The sequence below is a fragment of the Odocoileus virginianus genome, chromosome X (genome assembly GCF_023699985.2).
Source record: "Odocoileus virginianus isolate 20LAN1187 ecotype Illinois chromosome X, Ovbor_1.2, whole genome shotgun sequence".
Taxonomy (NCBI): domain Eukaryota; kingdom Metazoa; phylum Chordata; class Mammalia; order Artiodactyla; family Cervidae; genus Odocoileus; species Odocoileus virginianus.
The window spans coordinates 27,585,235-27,603,287 of NC_069708.1; the positions used below are offsets into that span (position 1 = coordinate 27,585,235).

The window sequence follows — 18,053 nt, forward strand, 5'->3', positions numbered from 1 at the left end:
GTTTGACAAGTGGCTCTCCTTTGCTTCACAGAGGTGCATAGACATATCCAGGGTTGAAGAATAATCTTTTGTGTAGACCACTTGCTGTGCTCTTAGGCTGTGGATGATAATGTTTTCATAAGCTTTGTTCTCTCCTGATGTAGTGTTTCCTTCTGACCTGACCAGTCCTTAACTTGGAGACCCCCATGAAATTCTTTCTTTTTAGACCAGAAAAGGTAAGGAGTTGCTGAGGTTTCTAGTCTCCCAACACAAACTCTTGTCAATAAGCTCACACATGAGATGGGACCAAGGTGACAGAGTCATTAATTATGGTCTTTCTTTTGGTGTCCAGAGATATATAGGTGTTACTTTTTCCTTCCTGCTCATCCTTGGTTTGAGTCAGAGGTTGGAAAGGTGGGTCGCTGTGTCATCTGGGCTCTGCATGTGTAGGATTTTTGGCTCTGGAACAGTGGTTTAGTCTGATTTAAAAGGGGTGGTATGTTATTGCATGTGATTTTCCCGAGTGCTTGCCCTAAGGATAAAAAGGGGCAGGCAGAAGGATATATTCTTGTTGTGGAGAAAGGTGCCCTTTGATCCTCTTACCAAGCCTGACTGGAAGCATTTGTAACAAGGTGCCAATCCCTGTCACTTCCTTATGTTTCTAGGCTGTTGATAAGAGAGACTGTTACTGCTAGATGGCTACAGTTTAGCATGCTTCTTAAAGATCTTAGGTAGGTAGTCGATATTTTTTCAAAGTTTATTAAGGGCTAGGGCTAATTTACATACTTTTTCCTTTACATGAAATGTATGTCATTTGAAAGGTGGTTTCACTTTACTACTCAGGCCTATTCTTTTAGTGAATTGCCTTCCATATGAAAGTTTAGCCCAGTAACGATATTAAAAAAAAAGAAAGCAGAGGCAATGAAGTCAGTCCCACAAGGCCTCCTAAATGAATGCCAGACTCCTTAGCTGGACTCCAGGTTGTCCACAGGCAGGCCCTGGCCTGCTGCTCTCCCTAATGCCCTGCCGTGTGGCCAAACATGGATACTGGTGACCCCAGCACACACCCTGGGCTGCTTGCCTCGGAGGGGAAGGGCCTCTCCCTATCTGTCTTTTGAAACCTGAACCCTGTTGAGGCCCAGTTCAAAAGTCAACACTTCCTCATAGATTCCCCAAGCTCGATATGACCTATGCTCCCTCCGAAGACTTTGAGGCCTTGGTTTGTCCTGCCCTGTGCCTCTCGCTATAACACACTGCACAAGGCCAAGACTGATTTTGCTTCTGTATCTCCCGTCGATCAAACACAGTGCTGCCAGTTAAAGTCAGTGAGTATGTAAATAATGGAAGAAAGGTATTTTCCAGGCATAGCCAAGTGGACAGTTAGCTTTTTTATCCTTTTTAAAAAATGTGACCTTGACTTAGACCTCACAGACTTTTTCTGAGATTTAAGAGCCCTGGTCTATGAGTTGACCACCAAACAACTCTAGATGAGGCCCTGTGCATCTCTGGGACTGGTTTTCATTGTTTGTGAGGAACTTTTCCAGCTCTTAGTCAAACAAAATTTCAGTAGGAAGAGATTTGGAAAACAAAGCAAGATCACGACAATGGAAGGACTGTTGAAAGAATTTTGAATGTTTAGCCTGGTAGAGAAGACCTAGGAAAGACTGAGACTCATTAAATGCTTGCACTGAAAAGAAATTTAGAGAATATCAAAGGGATTTTCTTTTTTTGATAGCAAGTGGGATGAGGCTTTGATGTTCTACAAAGCTCTGTACTCATTTGCAGTTCCAATTGATAGAAAAAGAAATTCTTGTTAATTCACCTTTTACATTCTCAACTGAGAATGATATTGTAGTTCAGAATTTCAAATACAACTATTGTGTTGCTATGTTTTTGACAAAATCATGGTTTAAAAAAGGCATTGTCCATTCTGTTGTTCAGTATTTCTCATTCACAAATTTATGAGATAGTATGCAGGTACCACATTTTATTGGGAAGTTAACTGTTTTTCCTTGTTTCCAGGAAACTTAGAGCCAAACATGTTCTTCATCTGAAGTAAATGACTAAGTCAGATGTTTGATTTATTTATTCCTCCCTGCCCCGTGCCTTTTTCTTTTTTTTCTTTTTTTAAAAGTGCCTAGAAGAGTGGTATCTGTTCATGTTAGATGGTGATAAATATTTTCTTAATTAATGGATATCCTTCAGAATAGGTTGTTCCCAGAGGGATGGGATGGGGAGGGAGGTGGGAGGGGGGTTCAGGATGGGGAACACATGTAAATCCATGGCTGATTCATGTCAATGTATGGCAAAAACCACTACAATATTGTAAAGTAATTAGCCTCCAACTAATAAAAATAATTGGGAAAAAAAATTAAAAAAAAATAAAGAATAGATTGTTGTATCATCATTAAAAATATTAGTTTTGGAAAATAGTCAATGATATTTCAAATATTAATGAAACAATTTCAAGTGATAACTGAGGTTGCAAAATAGTGTATAGATAGCATGTTTTTAACTTAGTGAAATATGTGGTTTTTTGATTTATGTGTTTATTATACAATATTATACAATACCACAATAGTATGAAGAGTTACTTCTAAGATTCATTAAATGTGATTTTTCTATTTTTAGGCTTTCTATTTTTCAGATATTCTATAATGAGCTTATATTAATTTTTAATGAAATTAAGGTATACAGATAGTTAAAAATCTCAAATATTACAATAGTATATGCAAAAAAACCCTTGCCTATTTACCCCTTTTCTTGCTACACCAAGGTAATTGCTCTCAAATATTTTAACTTGCTTTCAAATGTTGTAACAGAAATAGTAAATCTAAATAGCTTTCTATGTGTTAAATAACAGAACTACAAAATAATACAGATGTACAAATGTAGTCAAATGAAAAATCAGGCATTTATTTCCACCAGGAAAAAAAATAGGAAAAATTTATAGGAAAGGAGGAGTCATCATCTATGAACACCACTTATGTCATGATGTAAAATTAAATATTGTTTAACCAAAAAAATGTGATGTAACTAAGTTGGGAGAGCAGAGGATAAAGGATGGGTGAGTGCTATAGAAAACCAATACATAATTCCTAAAATATAAAAAACAAAACAAACAAGAAGAAGCAGTTGTTTAGAAATATGTTAGAAAAGAAAAAGAAACACCTAAAAAATTTGAAAGCAGTTCCTTTTAAAATTGACTTACATTTTTTGAAAGTCGTAAAAGGAACACATGCCTGTGGTTAAAAAACAAGTCAAACAGTTCCATTCCTGACACTGCAGTGGGAACTGCTGGCATTCTTGTTGCCTTGGATCTGTACTTATTTGGTTTCTACTTAGCTTGTGTTATGTGTTTTAATATTGTAGTGTCTGAAATTCATTTTAGAAGTAAGTTAGTTTTATTTAAATCTCAGATGTTTAATCAATAACCAATAATTGGATTCCTCATCCACAAAATGTTTATGTCCACTTTACCATATATACTTCAGCTTCTTACTGCTATTGCCAAGTATCAATATAGTTCTGTGAGGTGCTAAAATATATTTTGGATTGTCCGTTTTATGTTTTAAACTTATAACCAGTAAACTCTCCCCTCTAATCTTCTAGAACCTCATCCTAATCTTTCCTAACTCACTTAAACATCTTCCTTTCCTCTCCAAACTGATTTGTTCTGAATCCAAGCTCTGTTCTTTTCCTTACTACATTTGTTTTAGTCTTTGAAGCTCAGAATGACATTTAGTGTTTCTCATTGTCACTTAGGATAAGGTCTTTACCATGCACCTCTTCAGAGGAACCTCTGACAGAATACCTTCCTTGCTTTAGGACACTCAGTTTTGAATGCAGTGTAAATGCATTCAGATTTGATTCTGTCACACAAAGCCCAGAAAGAACCTCAGGGATGGAGTGCCTCCTTAACCTGCTGACCTTGACCTCTCTCTTTATTGCTTTGAGTGTGTAAATTGAGGGAGATAAAGGTCTTCTGAGAGCTTCACTGGTGGCTCAGTGGTAAAGAATCTGCCTGCAATTCAGGATACCTGGGTTCAATCCCTGAGCCAGGAAGATTCCCTGGAGAAGGGAATGGCAGCCCACTCCAGTATTTTTGCCTGGAAAATTTCATGGACAGGGGAGCCTGGTGGGCTACAGTCCATGGGGTCGCAAAGAGTTGGACATGACTGAGCACGCACATACAAAGGTCCTCTAAAGTTCGGGTATTTTCATTTTCAAATAATCTGACAATGATTTCTTAAGGATTGCATTTTAAGAAGTTGGCAGGCTACTGTCCATGGGGATGCAAGAGATTTGGACATGACTTAGTGACTAAACAGCAGCAACAGTATTTCACACTCCACAGTTTTACAACCTTCTCCATTTCATATGGGCTGGCCTGCACATGGGGAAATAGTATGTTTTACTTTGCAGCTTCCAGCTGAGCCACATACCACCACACTGCAGGTAGAAGTCTAAGTCTTGGAACTAGTTCTGGGAACTCTGCTCGGCTGTGTGTGTAAAGATGTTAACAGAGAATATGAAGACAGCCTAGATTGCAAGTAGAAAAATACAAACTTCTCACTCACCCGTTTGTGGTGACTCCATATGAGGAGAGATCCAGAGGAGGAGAAAAGTAGATATTTTCATGTAGATGGATTTGTTCCCTGAGCAGGGGAGCTCTGCTGTCAAGTACCAGCTTCTCCAGAGCAGGAGTCAGCGGTGTGTCCTAAAGGATTGAGCTTGTAGCTTTGGTTTAAGTTTGCCTTCAAATCTACCCCCTTTCCCAGTATGTGATCATATATGAGGTCAGATTAATGTTTTTAAGGCTCCTTTGATGTGTCACTTCCTTACTCCCAGATCTTCAGAGGTCACTGGATCAGGTCTGTTCAAGGCCTTCCAAAATTTGCCCCAGATCTTTATTTCCAACCTCATTTTCCATAACACTCACCTACAACCTAGCTGGTCTCCACCTTTTTTTTTTCAAGCTTAGATGGTATAACTCTCTTCCCACCTTCTCCTACCTTCCCATTTAACCTTTATTCCACATGTCTTGTCAGAGGACTTGGGTTCTATCCCAGATTAGTTTGGTGTGTGACCTCAGTCAAATTATTCTTCCTTGAGCCTCCATTTTCCTATACATGAGAGAGAGAGAGAGAGAAAGAAATTGAATTGGGAGACTTATTTATACAGACCCTGTCAAGTTTATCATTGTGTGGGTCAACAGCAGCCTTAGATTTGTTGCCACAGAACCCAGGGCCTTTTTCTCTTTTGTATTTCTACAGCATTTACCATTCATTGTTTGGGATTGTAGCTAACATTTATGTCCTATTTTCAAGTAATTTTTGAAGATTTGTTGTAAACTGAGACAGCCCATTGGCAGAGCTAAATTGTTTCTGGAGGATGCGTCTGAGGGAGAAGACCAGCAAGGGTGTTCTGCTTTGGACTTTCACTTCATGTCCAGAAGCTGGGAGGAGATGGGAGTCATGAAAGATTTTTTTTCCCTTATGTACCTTGTTGGGAGAATAGAATATTTACATTGTCCAGACTGAAAGAAGGATGCAGTCTCCCACAGGATTCCTTCCTGTCTGCTATAAGGCTGCTGGGTCTGTGCTGACTCTTTGGGTTGGCCTTCCTCCACCACCCTTCCATCCAAGGTTGAGACAACAACTTCATCTTTTACTTCATTTCTAGAGCCTTGTTTGATTATGACCGGACTCGGGACAGCTGCCTGCCAAGCCAAGGCCTCAGCTTCTCCTATGGTGACATTCTACACGTCATTAATGCATCTGATGATGAGTGGTGGCAGGCGAGACTGGTGACCCCACATGGAGAAAGTGAGCAAATCGGTGTGATCCCCAGTAAGAAGAGGTGAGTTGTCATAATCATGAGAGAGGCTTTCTTTATCCTCTTCCTGGTATTTCTTTTTTACCTATTATACTATAAGTGCTTGAGAGCAGTAGATGTGCTTTATTACTCCTTTTTGGTGTTGAATTGGTGCTCAGGACATGATTATGATTCAGTGAGCCAAAGATGGCTGCTGAGACCATGCACTGGCAGTAATAGGACTTCTTTCTCACTCCCACACAGGGTGGAAAAGAAAGAAAGGGCTCGATTGAAAACCGTGAAGTTTCATGCCAGGACGGGGATGATTGAATCTAACAGGGTAAGTGGGGATCCCCAAGGAAGTCAGCCATATGTAAAGAGGCATAAGAAACTTGAAATCTGTTTGGTGGATAAGAGAACTGGGGAGCACAAAAGAATATCTCTTTTTCAGGGTGCTGCCTCTGTCCTATCAGAACACTGACTGCTTTTCAGAAAGCAGAGAAAGGGGGCATCCAAACTCTACAGCCAGGGTTACTCCTCTCAGCTGGGTAACTGGTTCCTGAAGATGTGTTGGAGCTGCACTGTCTGGAAGGCTGTCTTTCTTGGGGCATATGAAACCATTTGTGGGTGTCTCCCTGGCTGTAGACCCTTTCGGAGCTGTGGGGACCCTAAATAGAGCCTGGCTTCATCATCCAGCCAGGAAGGCCAGCCTCAGAGCTCCGACCGCCCTCCAGACCAAACAAAGCATGAGGGCTCTATCCATTCACCCCTTTTCTTCTGTGAGCTTCACAGGCCAAAGAACTTCCGGAGCAGTAGAGGGAAGAGAGACATGGAGTAGATGGCTCTTTGTTTATCAGTGGCACCTTAGGGAATGTATCCAGGAGGCTACAGTGACCTTTGTCATTTAGGATGTACCAGTGAGTGCTGTGAGTCTGGATTAGGTAGAAACCTCTAACATCCGTACAACATTTTCCTGTAAACATAATTTTTCCTCTTACATCAACTTTCATTTAATCTCATAGATTCCATTTGTGAGAGGTGGTCTTTTATTTAGCTCACCATTTGTCTCCATTTTAGTTTTTCTTGCATGCTTTAAAATCCATTGTTCTGTTTTTTTTTTTTCTTCTGTCCTTCCCCTCCATCTTCATGTTCTTTCACAGTCGATCAAAACGAAACGTAAAAAGAGTTTCCGCCTCTCTCGAAAGTTTCCATTTTACAAGAGCAAAGAAAACATGGCCCAGGAGAGCAGCGGACAGGAACGTAAGTAGCAGCAGGAAACAGAGAGCAGATCACCCACAGCCCCACCCTCTCTGCCTCAGTTGCACTGAAGACTGGGCAAGTGTGTTGTGTGTGTGTGTTTGTGCGCACACACACACGCGTGTCCATCCGTCCATTGTGTGCATGCATGTTTTTATGTGTGTGTGTACCTGCGTATTTGCAGAGTCAGGGTAGAAATTGGTCTGTATAGGGCGACGTTGGGTCTTTTTTGTCCAACTCTTCCTTCTGAAAGGATGTTGGAGGCTCTGAGGTAGAAGTGATTGCAGGGGGGCTCAGTGGGAAGTCCCGGCACCACTAGTGTTGGGAGTGCCAGGCTGAGCTCTGCTCTGGTGCTGATGAGCAGTTACCAGCTACTGTGTCAAGTTTAGAAAATGTTTTTTCAAGAGAATCAAGTCTAGGGACTCAGTGTTGCTCTCCCGGCTTCTTTCGCTTGTGATTTCTTTCCCTTATCTTTGCTCATCTATGTCAAGAGAAGAGCCTTTTCTTATCTGGACACCCGGAGTTGGGCCTAGTTCTTGAATTACATGCATGTGCATTTGCACACAGAATGTTCACATGGCTCTAACAGACTCAACTGTCTTCCCTGAGTGATTACAGAGCCAGCTTTCAAAATAAAATCCTTCTTGCTAAAAGGAATTGATACCAAACAGGAATTACTTAACACTGTCCAAATAAAGGTTTATTGAAGAAACGCAAAACTGGTTTGGTAGAAAAGGCCATAAAGCTGGGCTAAGTTAATTTGCAATGCTGAGAAATATTCTTTTTCTGCCATATACCTCAGAAATTATCTGCTCTCACCCTAACCTTAAACACCAGGTCAGGCTGTTGAAATATTTCTCATGTGGCTCATGGTGAATTGTAAACCTCTGTCCTGGGCTGTTGGGACAGCAGGAACCTAGTTCTGGAAGGGAATGTCCTTTTTCTAGGCCAGCGTGTTTCGTGGTCATGGGATACGTGGGTCTGGGGTGGTAGCTGGTAGATTACAAGGGTGCCCTGGTCATGATGGAGGTTAGGGCTCACAGTCCTGGGGAGCTCAATAAGAAGGCGATCTGAGATAGAGACCTGAGGTGAGGTCACCACAGTTCACCAGACAAATTCCAAAAGTTACCCACTGAGCCCCACCTAGGAGAGTTCACTGTTGAGTGGCCTAGCTGAATGGGGGAGGGAATTGGCTGTCAGATAAGAGTTGAAACTGCCTAGTGCTTATTCTTCAGAAGCTGAGCTCATCCCCTGTGGTCTGCACAACTCATGTCAGCTTGGAAGGCCACACCTCAGACTGCATGAAGCTTTCCCTGAAGGGTTTGGACAGAGCAAGTCAGTATTGGGAAGCTCCTTGGGATGATGATAATTGTACCTGCCTCTCTGCCACACATAGATGTTTGATTTTTCATTCACCTTCAAAGGGAAATGATGATTTCAGGGGCAAAGCAGAAATGGCTCTGTAACTACAAATTTAGTCAAAGCAGGTACTCCAAGCCTTGGTAAGTCACCTGTCTGTCTTGTCAGCCTGTGTAGGCTCTAGACCACCTTAAAGAGGTCATTCACTCCAAGGCCATCTGGCAGCAAATTGGGCAGCATGAAGTCCAGGCATTTTATCTAACCCGGGAAGTTCTTCCTGTAGCAAAGTTCTTAACCTCACTGTAGCTATAGGTCTTCATAGTATTTCATACTTCTGTCACTGATGCTCACCTGGCTCTGTATTCTTCCTTCCCCTTGTCTTTTTTCTCTGTTTTCTTTCGTCTCCCCAATTCTTTCCTGCCCTCCCTCCCTTCTTCCCTCCCTCCCTCTTTGTTCTGCTGTCTGTGAAATTAGGACTTCCCTGGGTTAAGTGACGATTATTATGGAGCAAAGAACCTGAGTAAGTCAAACTTACATACTGTTAACTGTATTTCTGGCATGAATGGAGATGCTGGGGTTGGGGGTATAAGGGACGTGGGGTTGGGTGGAGGGGATGGCAATGAGAGACTTTGTGAGAATGGAAACCACCACAGGAGGAAGTAGAAGTGGCTCTGAATGTCACACTTTTGCTCTGGATCCCTGGTACCATAATAAAAGCCTATCATTCATGTCTGTTTTTTCCTTTTGTACCTTGAAATGGTGTGGAGCTGCCTTGGCATTCCACCTTACAAGTGAGGGGGGCAGCAAGTGCTTCTCCAGGGGTGACCACTCAGCTCATCTTTAGCCTGTTGTTGAGGTGAGGGGTGCCTGCCGGCTGTATTCTTCTCCCAGTGACACAGCCCTAAAGAATTGGGCTTAAGATTTAGCTGTTTTAGTTTGTCTAAACAGGGGGTGATAGTGCTGTGAAGCCCTTTACCCAGCAAACATCTGGGATGTCCCAGCAGGTTCAGGGCCCTCAGCAGATGGTGCGGGCTGGCTCTCCAGAGCGTCTCTAAGGGGCTGAGTGGGTGGGGGGCGTCTCAAGAGTGTTTTATGGACTATGTATATTTAGTGCTTTAGTTTGGAGAACTCTGACCATCCTCTCACCTCTGGAAAATAATCTTAGAGTTGAAAAAAGAAGGGACCTAGATGACAGGGCCTTATCCTCCCTGCTGTGCACACAGGTGCGTGTGTGCACACATGTGGCCGTGCCCGGCGGGTTCTGTCAGCAGATACTCTCCTTCCATGAATAATAAAGGCATGAGGGTAAAGGTGCTTCCTCCGTGGGTTACTCAGGAACTAGCATGGGTGGTGACTCAGCCAGTCTTTCCTGGGGCCACAGCATATCACAGTCTGGAACAGTGTCATCTTGGCTGAAACGAGCAATGCCTCACTCCATAGTTTGTTTTGTTCATGTTTCATCTCCATTTGCTGTCATCTTGGGAGTAGTGCGTTTTGTTTGGGCCAAACTCTGCTTTGTGCCTCCTGTGAGTATGATTGCTCTGCCCACTCGGATATGGGTGGGTCCCAACAGCCTAAGACAGGAGGATCATCTTATCTTCCATGTATTCTTCTTCATTTGTTGTCTCTGTTTTGTCGTCTTTTCACGGATGGAGGAGCATCCCCTTTCACCACTGAGACTGAGCCCTCCTTCTGGGTAGCGATTGCAGGAGGGCTCTTGGTTCCACCAGATGGCCAACATGTCATTCCCTGGTGACTGTTCACCCAGCCCAGTGCTTAGCCTCCTAGTCCTGAAGCACCACACAATTCTGTTCTTCAGGGGTTCTATCTGGGGAGGAAATTCAAGAGCAGCCTGCTCACTGGGCTCCTCTTTGCTACTATCACTGCCTTTCCTTTCCTATTGATAGCATTGGGAGATGCATTCTGAGATAGTATTTGGAAATCGTCCAAGTCAGCTCTCTTGATTCAGATGAAGAATGGAAGCTGGTAGTCTATAATGGAGGGCCTTGGAAGACTGAAAGCACCCTGGGGACAAGTGTGCGGTGGCCAGGGTCTCAGGATTGGAGCTGCACCTCCCAGCTGGTAGCCTGATGTGGCAGGCCTCCCGTGACCTGGCTTGGTTGACAGCTCAGCGTCCGGCTCTTGGAGCATTTGAGTTTTGTGCTGCGTGTGACCTCTCAGTGGTGTGTTCTGAATCAGAGTCTCTTTCTTGTTGGCTTGCAGAGGGAGTGACATCCAACACCAGTGACAGCGAAAGCAGTTCCAGTAAGTGTGTGTCATTCTTCCCCATGTCATGTAGCTCTACCACATAGCCCAGCCATCGTCATTCCAGCATTGCATGGCTGCCATATCTGTTCAGAGGCTAGTGCTTCTTTTAGCCATGTACACTTGGAGATCCTGGAAATGCTGTGGCCATTTTGTCCCTGTGGGATGGGGTTTAGGCTGTGGATTAAAGGATAGAATATATGCTCTGCACTTCTGGCCAGGACTTGACTTAGAAGCATCCCTACTGTAGGCACTTGGGGCTGTAGGTGCTGCCAGTTTCACATATTTACTCAGAGACCAAAAGGAGAATGGTTCCTGGGGGATATTGTCCTGAATTGCCTTTCCAGGTCACTAGTACCTCCTGGGTGACAGCTTGGTGTCTTTGCCTTTTTGCTGGGCTAAATGACCAGGTGACAGCTCAGGTTTCCTTCAGAAATCCTGTGAACGGGCCAGAGAAGCCACAATTCAAACCCCATGAAGTTTGGGACTACTGGCCTTTTAGGAGTTGTAGCTAGAGGCCCTGAGAATGCATTCCAGGGCTTGATGCAAGTATCGCTGCCTTCCCTAGCACTGCCATCGGTCACTTTGAGACCTCCTAGTACCCAGTACCTGGAGAAGGCAATGGCAACCCACTCCAGTACTCTTGCGTGGAAGATCCCATGGACAGAGGAGCCTGGTAGAGTGCAGTCCATGGGGTCGCTAAGAGTCGGATATGACTGAGCAACATAACTTTCACTTTTCACTTTCATGCACTGGAGAGGGAAATGGCAACTCACTCCAGTGTTCTTGCCTGGAGAATCCCAGGGATGGAGGAGCCTGGTGGGCTGCCGTCCATGGGGTCACACAGAGTCGGACACGACTGAAGCAATTTAGCAGCAACAGCAGCAGCAGTACCCAGTACCAAGTTGCTTGGTGACTGTCTTAGGGAGCCTTCATCATTGCTAGGATAGACGGAGCTCTCCTGTGTGGGACGAGCAGGGCTCAGTACTGCTCTTAAAGGGCACTGGGGACCTTAGCCCAACCTTGTGCCACTTTTCTGGGTGCTTCTTCCAGTGTAGGGAAATAGTCAGACCCTAAAAAGGGTAAAGTTCAGCTCCAGCTTTGGGGACCTGCACGAGTGCCCTGACTCCCTTGCCTGCAGATGAGGGACACAGGCAGAGTGTCTCCATCACTTGAAGCTTTTCCTGTGATTCTTTCTGAAGCAAGAGGGCAACTGAGCAGAGCTGTTACCTATAAGAAGAGTTCTGGGACATTGGGGTGGTTTTTGGTGGAGGTTTAATGGCTTCTGGGTCATGTTCCTTTGCTCAGCTATATTTTGCTGAACAAGAGGACTCCTGACTCCTGTCTTAGGGGTGATGAATGGTTTCCTGTGCTTTCATTCCAGTGGGCAGTAGACAGGCCCACAGCACAGTTGTTAGCAAGAACTAGTTGACAAGACTGTTTTCAGGTAGAGGTTGGGGTGCAGTGAATGTTGTAGGGAGATGAGGATACAAGGAGGCAGATTATAAAGTGCTAACATGTCTTTAATTTTTGTTGCAGAAGGACAGGAGGATGCTATTCTGTCATATGAGCCAGTGACACGGCAAGAAAGTAAGCCCCCTTCTGAGAGTCTTGCCTTTGAGCTAATCTGGTAGTCATGGGACCCAAACCAGTGGTTGGCCATGGAGACAGAGGAGAGATTGACGAATGATGGTGAAGGTCAATTTCAGTGGGTGTGTGGCCGCTGCTAAAAGAGAGGCTCTGGTCCCTCTCTTCAATGGCTGCTCTGAAAAACCTTGCTCAGCTGTTGGTGCCCATGCACAGATTTCTCCTGAATCTGTCGGAAAGGGAGATGCTTCTGATTTCATACTTGCCTTGGACTTAGATATTCTCAAATTAAAGGCTCTTTGATGTCTTTGTAGTTAAAAGGCAAAATGGTTGAAGATGTGCTGCTCTGTTTGAGCAGTGGCTCCAGCACATCATTGCTCTAGGCAGACAAGGAGGGAGGTCAGGCCGTCTGGTGAGGACCTCACTGACTGTATCCATGCTCGCTCTCCAGTTCACTATGCAAGGCCTGTCATCATCCTGGGCCCCATGAAGGACAGAGTCAACGATGACCTAATTTCGGAGTTTCCACATAAATTTGGATCCTGTGTACCACGTGAGAGCCCAGGGTGTCTTTGGGAGGGAGGCGTTGGTGCCCTGGGAATTATTGTTGCTCTCATGTTTTATAAAGAGGGCCTGCGGCTGGGTTCTAGGTGTCTCTAGGAATAGGGTGCATCCAACCCCCCAGAAGAAATTAGGCAGCCATATATTCCCCCAAAGCTGGGACAGCTTGTTAGGCTTGCTGGGTCCTGTACCACATTTTTCACCATCTCTCTGCCAGATCTTGGCCCAGGAAACCCCATCTTTCTGGTCCAGTTGAAGCTAAAGCAAATAGCTCCTTGTGTGTGTGAAACCTGGTGATTAGAAGAGATATAGGCAAGATAAACTTCTTCCCAGCCTCTTTCCCTCATTCATCTGGAGTGACTTGGGGGCCCTGCAGCGGGGGGAAACAAGTCAGCCCTCGGTGGCTTGAGGTAGGACATTGTCCTTGTGCCACAGAGCATTTCCTGTCTTCCTGCAGATACTACCCGGCCTCGGCGTGATAATGAGGTGGATGGGCAAGACTACCACTTTGTGGTCTCCCGAGAACAGATGGAGAAGGATATTCAGGACAACAAGTTCATTGAGGCAGGCCAGTTCAACGACAATCTCTATGGGACCAGCATCCAGTCAGTGAGGGCAGTTGCAGAGAGGGTAAGGAGAGAAGTGGTCACCCTACAAAATTACTCTCGAAGGGAGCACAGAAATGGTCCTGCCAGAGTGCCGCATGGATCCTTGTCCTTCCAGCACATAGCCTAGCCAGTGGCAGTGCTGACCAAAGCTGTACCCGTTCTGCATGTTCCCAGCCCCTGGTTGGAGATGTCTCTCTCCTCTGTGCAACTCACCCCAGAGCATCACCCTGCTTGCATCTACAGATGTGGCCTTTTCTGGATAGTAGGAGCCAAATGTGGAGCCTGGGTACCTTAGAGGTAGAATCTTCCAGGCCTCTCTAGGTGGCCCCACATTTCCCACAGGTGGATGTTGGGGTCAGCATCATGGGTAGATGGGGACTAGGTGGACTGATGGCAGTCCTTTCTTTTTCAGGGCAAGCACTGCATATTAGATGTTTCTGGCAATGCTATCAAGAGGCTGCAGCAGTCGCAACTTTACCCCATTGCCATTTTCATCAAGCCCAAGTCCATTGAAGCACTTATGTAAGTATTTGCTGAGATTCTCAGCTAGGAGAGGGCTCTGGAAAGGCAATAAAAATCAAGTGGTTTGTTGGGCAGGGGTAAGACCCAGTGGGTACTCAGTGGAAAGTCTGTGTCCCTCTCTGTTCACTGGGGGCTCCTTTGAATTTGTGTTCTCATGCTTGTACCCCTAGTTAAGCTTTCAGACCTAGAAGTTTGGGGAAGATGTTGAGCCTTGGGCCACTACTGCTCTTGGAGGGCAGCTAAGCAGCTTTCCAGGGAGCCTGGAGCAACCCTTTATGTTAATCAAAACATAGAGCCTAGTTTGGTACTATGTTCTTCTGTATCTTTGGAAGGGAAATGAACCGAAGGCAGACATATGAACAAGCAAATAAGATCTATGACAAAGCCATGAAACTGGAGCAGGAGTTTGGAGAATACTTCACAGGTAAGTCTCCCCATTGTGCAGCTGGGGTAATGTGGGAGCAGGCAGACACCTATTCTGTGAGGTTTTTCCAAGAGGCCTAGACGCCTGGCACAGTTTCTGGCTGCTTTGGAGCTCAAGCATTTCCAAAGTACTCGAGTACCCTCCAGCCGGAGTAGTTTAGCCAGTTTATAGTTTCAACCTCATCACCAAATGCTTTGATTGTTTTGTACATTCTGTCTTCATGTCTTCCTAGATTGTAGCTCCCTGTTTTAGTTTGTTTCCCTCCCCACCCAGGCTCCCCCATCCAGCAATGGCCACCTTCATGTTATACATGCTGAGTGAACGTTTGTTGATGATGATGGTTCCCTGGTGTGGTGTTCAGGTTCTCTGTCAGTGTGTGCACACACATGTGTGCATGTTTATATGGTCACCTACTTTAGAAGGGCAGTTCCTTAAAGGTTGGGAAGGTTTCTGTGTAATATGTTGCTTACCTTTTGAAGTATGGTGACCTATGTGTGCAGGTTGGTGCTGAGTAAACTCTAGCTGGTGATGCTACAAGGTTAGCTGGCCACAGGATTCATAACTGTTCTTGCGTACCTTGGATACTGGAGCTCGCTTTTCTGTTAGCAACTGTGTCCTTGTTTGCTGGGCTGACCTCTGACATAATGCAGATGTGATGGCCCCAGGAGCACTGCATGTTGCCAGAAATTGTGACTTGCAACTCCTGCTCTGGATAACCAGGATTTTCCAAATCCTCCAATGAGGCTGCATCAGAATTGCCGGCTGCTGGCCTTATGGCAGCCAAGAGCAGTACGAACTGCAAGGTCTGGCATCTAATGGGTGCTCAGTAAACATTTTTTTAAGCAACACATTTTCCTACTCATTGCCACCAGTGTCACTGTCTCAGCAAGTTGACTTCAAGCCCTGGGCCTTGAGTGCCTGCTAGTTTCCCCACTGTCCCAGGCTCTTGAACAAGCTGGGCTGAACTGTGGGCTGGTTGGGATGGACCAGACTGTCAGGGTTTGAGGGGTTGCTGTGGACCATAATAATTATTCTGTTTTCCTTTTCAGCCATTGTACAGGGTGACTCACTGGAAGAGATTTATAACAAAATCAAACAAATCATTGAGGACCAGTCTGGGCACTACATTTGGGTCCCATCCCCTGAAAAACTCTGAAGAATCCCCTCCAACCATTCTCTTGTGAGCAGAAGAAATCAAGTCCCTCTTCCCTCCTTCCTCTTCATTCCTGTCCCCACGGGGAGAACAAATGACTACTGTTCTTGTCCCCTTTTTTAGATATGTCCAAAAATTAAGTTTTCTAGTCCTGTTCTGTTTTTTTAAATTTTTGTTTTGTTTCAGTTTAATTTTTGGGATGATGCCATCTCACTCATCATGTGACTGTGCCCATTCCTGCATGAACCTTTCCCAAGCACTAGCACAGGTGCAAATCCATCAGATTCATTGTTTTCATAAAAACCAAGCAGAAGAGAAGAGAGGAGGACTGATGGAAAGACAGACTGGACAGCTGCGCGGCTTGTGAAGTGAGCCCTTCACACCACATGAGGAGAGGCTCCCGGGCTTTGCTACGATCTGTATGTGGCCTTGCGGCTCAGGACAGCGCGGCGTCATGGCGACAGAAAGTATCTTATTTATATATAGATATATATATGTAATTTATATAAAATATATAGAAATTATTATATATATATATTATACTCTCTCATATAATATATATATATATTCACACGCATTTGGACTAGAAAATCTATGGAGACTTCATCAATGGTACTGTGTTATTAGAGAAATGCTTTAATTTTCATATTCTAATCAGATGGCATCTTATATCCCAACTGGTTGGGGATGAAGTGAAAGTGGTAGTAAGTGCTGGACTGAGGGCACCCACATTGGTCATTCTCTTGAGAGCTAGGCTTTTCTCTAGGAGGGATCAGCCAGAGGACAGTAAGAAAGGGCTTTTGCCCGGGGGTCAGATGCTTGGAGCCATGACCCTAGAGCCGATGCTGCCCTCGGGGCAAGTCAGGCCCACGTGTGGGGAGCCAGAGAATGGCTAACGGTGCTCCCACCATATTAAATTGCTGATTGTTTTATGCCACCTGATGTGTCTGCATGAGAGGTTTCCTTTTTGTTCATTTTTAAGCTGCTGTTAAACCAAAACCATGTTGTGCTACTGTGTCAGCCTTTTCATTCTTCCAAATTTTACTTTTACTATTTAAGTGAATGCGTAGAATCCAATTTGACTGTGTTCTAAAGGCTCATAATGTTCTGGAAGAGCCGGACCTCGTGATAGACTACGTGACCCGGGTTGGGCTGTCCCATCAGCAGAAGGGGGAGCAGGTGAGAACTGACAGGAGCCAGGGCTCCGATTGTAATGTGTCCCTTCGCTCACCTGCCAGGGATGTGCTGGGCTCAGCTGAGGCCCTGTCATGGGGCCCACTGGCAGGGGTGGGGAGTCACTTGCTGTCCAGCCCTGTGCTGGGACAGTGGGAGAGCCCTGAGCTTGGCCAGCCGCGTGATGAGAAGTTTGATTTGGGTTTTTTCCACAGCTGCTTCATATGCCCTACCTACCCCACCCCCTCAGTAAAAGCTGGTAGCTTACTGTTTCCTCAAGAAGAAAGTAGACTTTTAATGCTGTCAGTTTGAGCTATATAGCTAAGATTCACTTACTGTTGAGATGTGAAGCTTTGTTGCTTTTTCCCAGAGTCATACGGCAGTGATTGTGGTCAAGGGACTTTTTTTCTCTGACCACAAATGCAGGTGGCAGGTATGGCTCAGGCCCCATGCCACCCTACTGTGCTCCTTTGAAGCCACCATGCCTCCCTCAGCTCCACACTGGAGGCACAACACAGGGGAGAAGAGAGTGGATATGCTCAACCCTAGGGTTGAGTCTGTTGTTTCCTAGCCTGCTGTGTCACAACCACTGCAAACGACACATGTTGAAGATGCTTTGAGTGCTACCATCCAAACTTAGGGAATCTGTTAACAGTTCTCCTACCAACATGACAAGGCTAAGTGTAAAGTCTGGGGGGGAGAGTGTGGGTGAAGAAAGGGTGGCAGCTTTCCCTGGGCAGTGCACTGGATTGAAGGCAGGAGGGGTGAAGTGGTGGCCGATGATGACTCTGGTGAGGAGGGGATAAGCTGGGAATGTTGTTGATTTCTCTGATGTGAGGTGATGTAGTCTGAATGATGCTCAACCCTCTACCCCTCCCAGGGAAGAAAAGCAGAGATTCAAAGCAAGCATGACACTAGTTGGTTGACCAGTGTTCCTTCCAAGGAGACATATATTTTTTAATAAATGATAGTTGCGATGAACTGTGACTCAGAGACCTTCTTGAAGTAGTTGAGAGGGGATGGTGGGGCAGAGCAATGGGAAAAATGCCCCAAAACTTTGGGGGCCAAAAGGCTCTCTCCCTAGTGACCATCAGCTGCCCAAGTCAGGTTTTCCTCTGGATGGCTTTAGACTCCTGTGGTTGTAACAGTTCCTTTGTGAAGGCTGTATGCTCAGTCTTCTATCCCCGCCCCCAAACACTGCCTCCAGTACTGCTGGCCAGGTGTGTGTGGAGGGCATCCGCGTTCCTTGAGGCAAAATGCCAAAGGTACACAAGACAGGAGGTGTCTACTGCAGCACAGACATTTGTTAGAGAAAGCAGGAGCCAAGGGAGCAGCAGAAATCCGAGTA

General features: G+C 45.2%; 1 protein-coding gene across 6 annotated transcripts in view; it reads left to right on the forward strand.

Annotated features, from left to right (window-relative positions):
- DLG3 (discs large MAGUK scaffold protein 3) overlaps positions 1-17,686 on the forward strand; it is a 54,509-nt gene extending 36,823 nt beyond the window's left edge. For 3 of the 6 annotated variants that reach the window (XM_070461841.1, XM_020882963.2, XM_020882964.2), the window contains 10 exons: positions 5,665-5,841; positions 6,061-6,136; positions 6,957-7,056; positions 10,636-10,677; positions 12,217-12,267; positions 12,716-12,817; positions 13,283-13,455; positions 13,846-13,955; positions 14,288-14,379; positions 15,429-17,686. In XM_070461841.1, coding sequence (XP_070317942.1) covers positions 5,665-5,841; positions 6,061-6,136; positions 6,957-7,056; positions 10,636-10,677; positions 12,217-12,267; positions 12,716-12,817; positions 13,283-13,455; positions 13,846-13,955; positions 14,288-14,379; positions 15,429-15,535 — 1,030 coding nt within the window. In that variant the 3' untranslated portion in view covers positions 15,536-17,686. Of the gene's footprint in view, positions 1-5,664; positions 5,842-6,060; positions 6,137-6,956; positions 7,057-8,886; positions 8,933-10,635; positions 10,678-12,216; positions 12,268-12,715; positions 12,818-13,282; positions 13,456-13,845; positions 13,956-14,287; positions 14,380-15,428 lie in introns of all 6 variants that reach the window. The other 3 variants (XM_020882960.2, XM_070461842.1, XM_020882962.2) reach the window with 3 other exon arrangements.
- Positions 17,687-18,053: the final 367 nt, after the last annotated feature.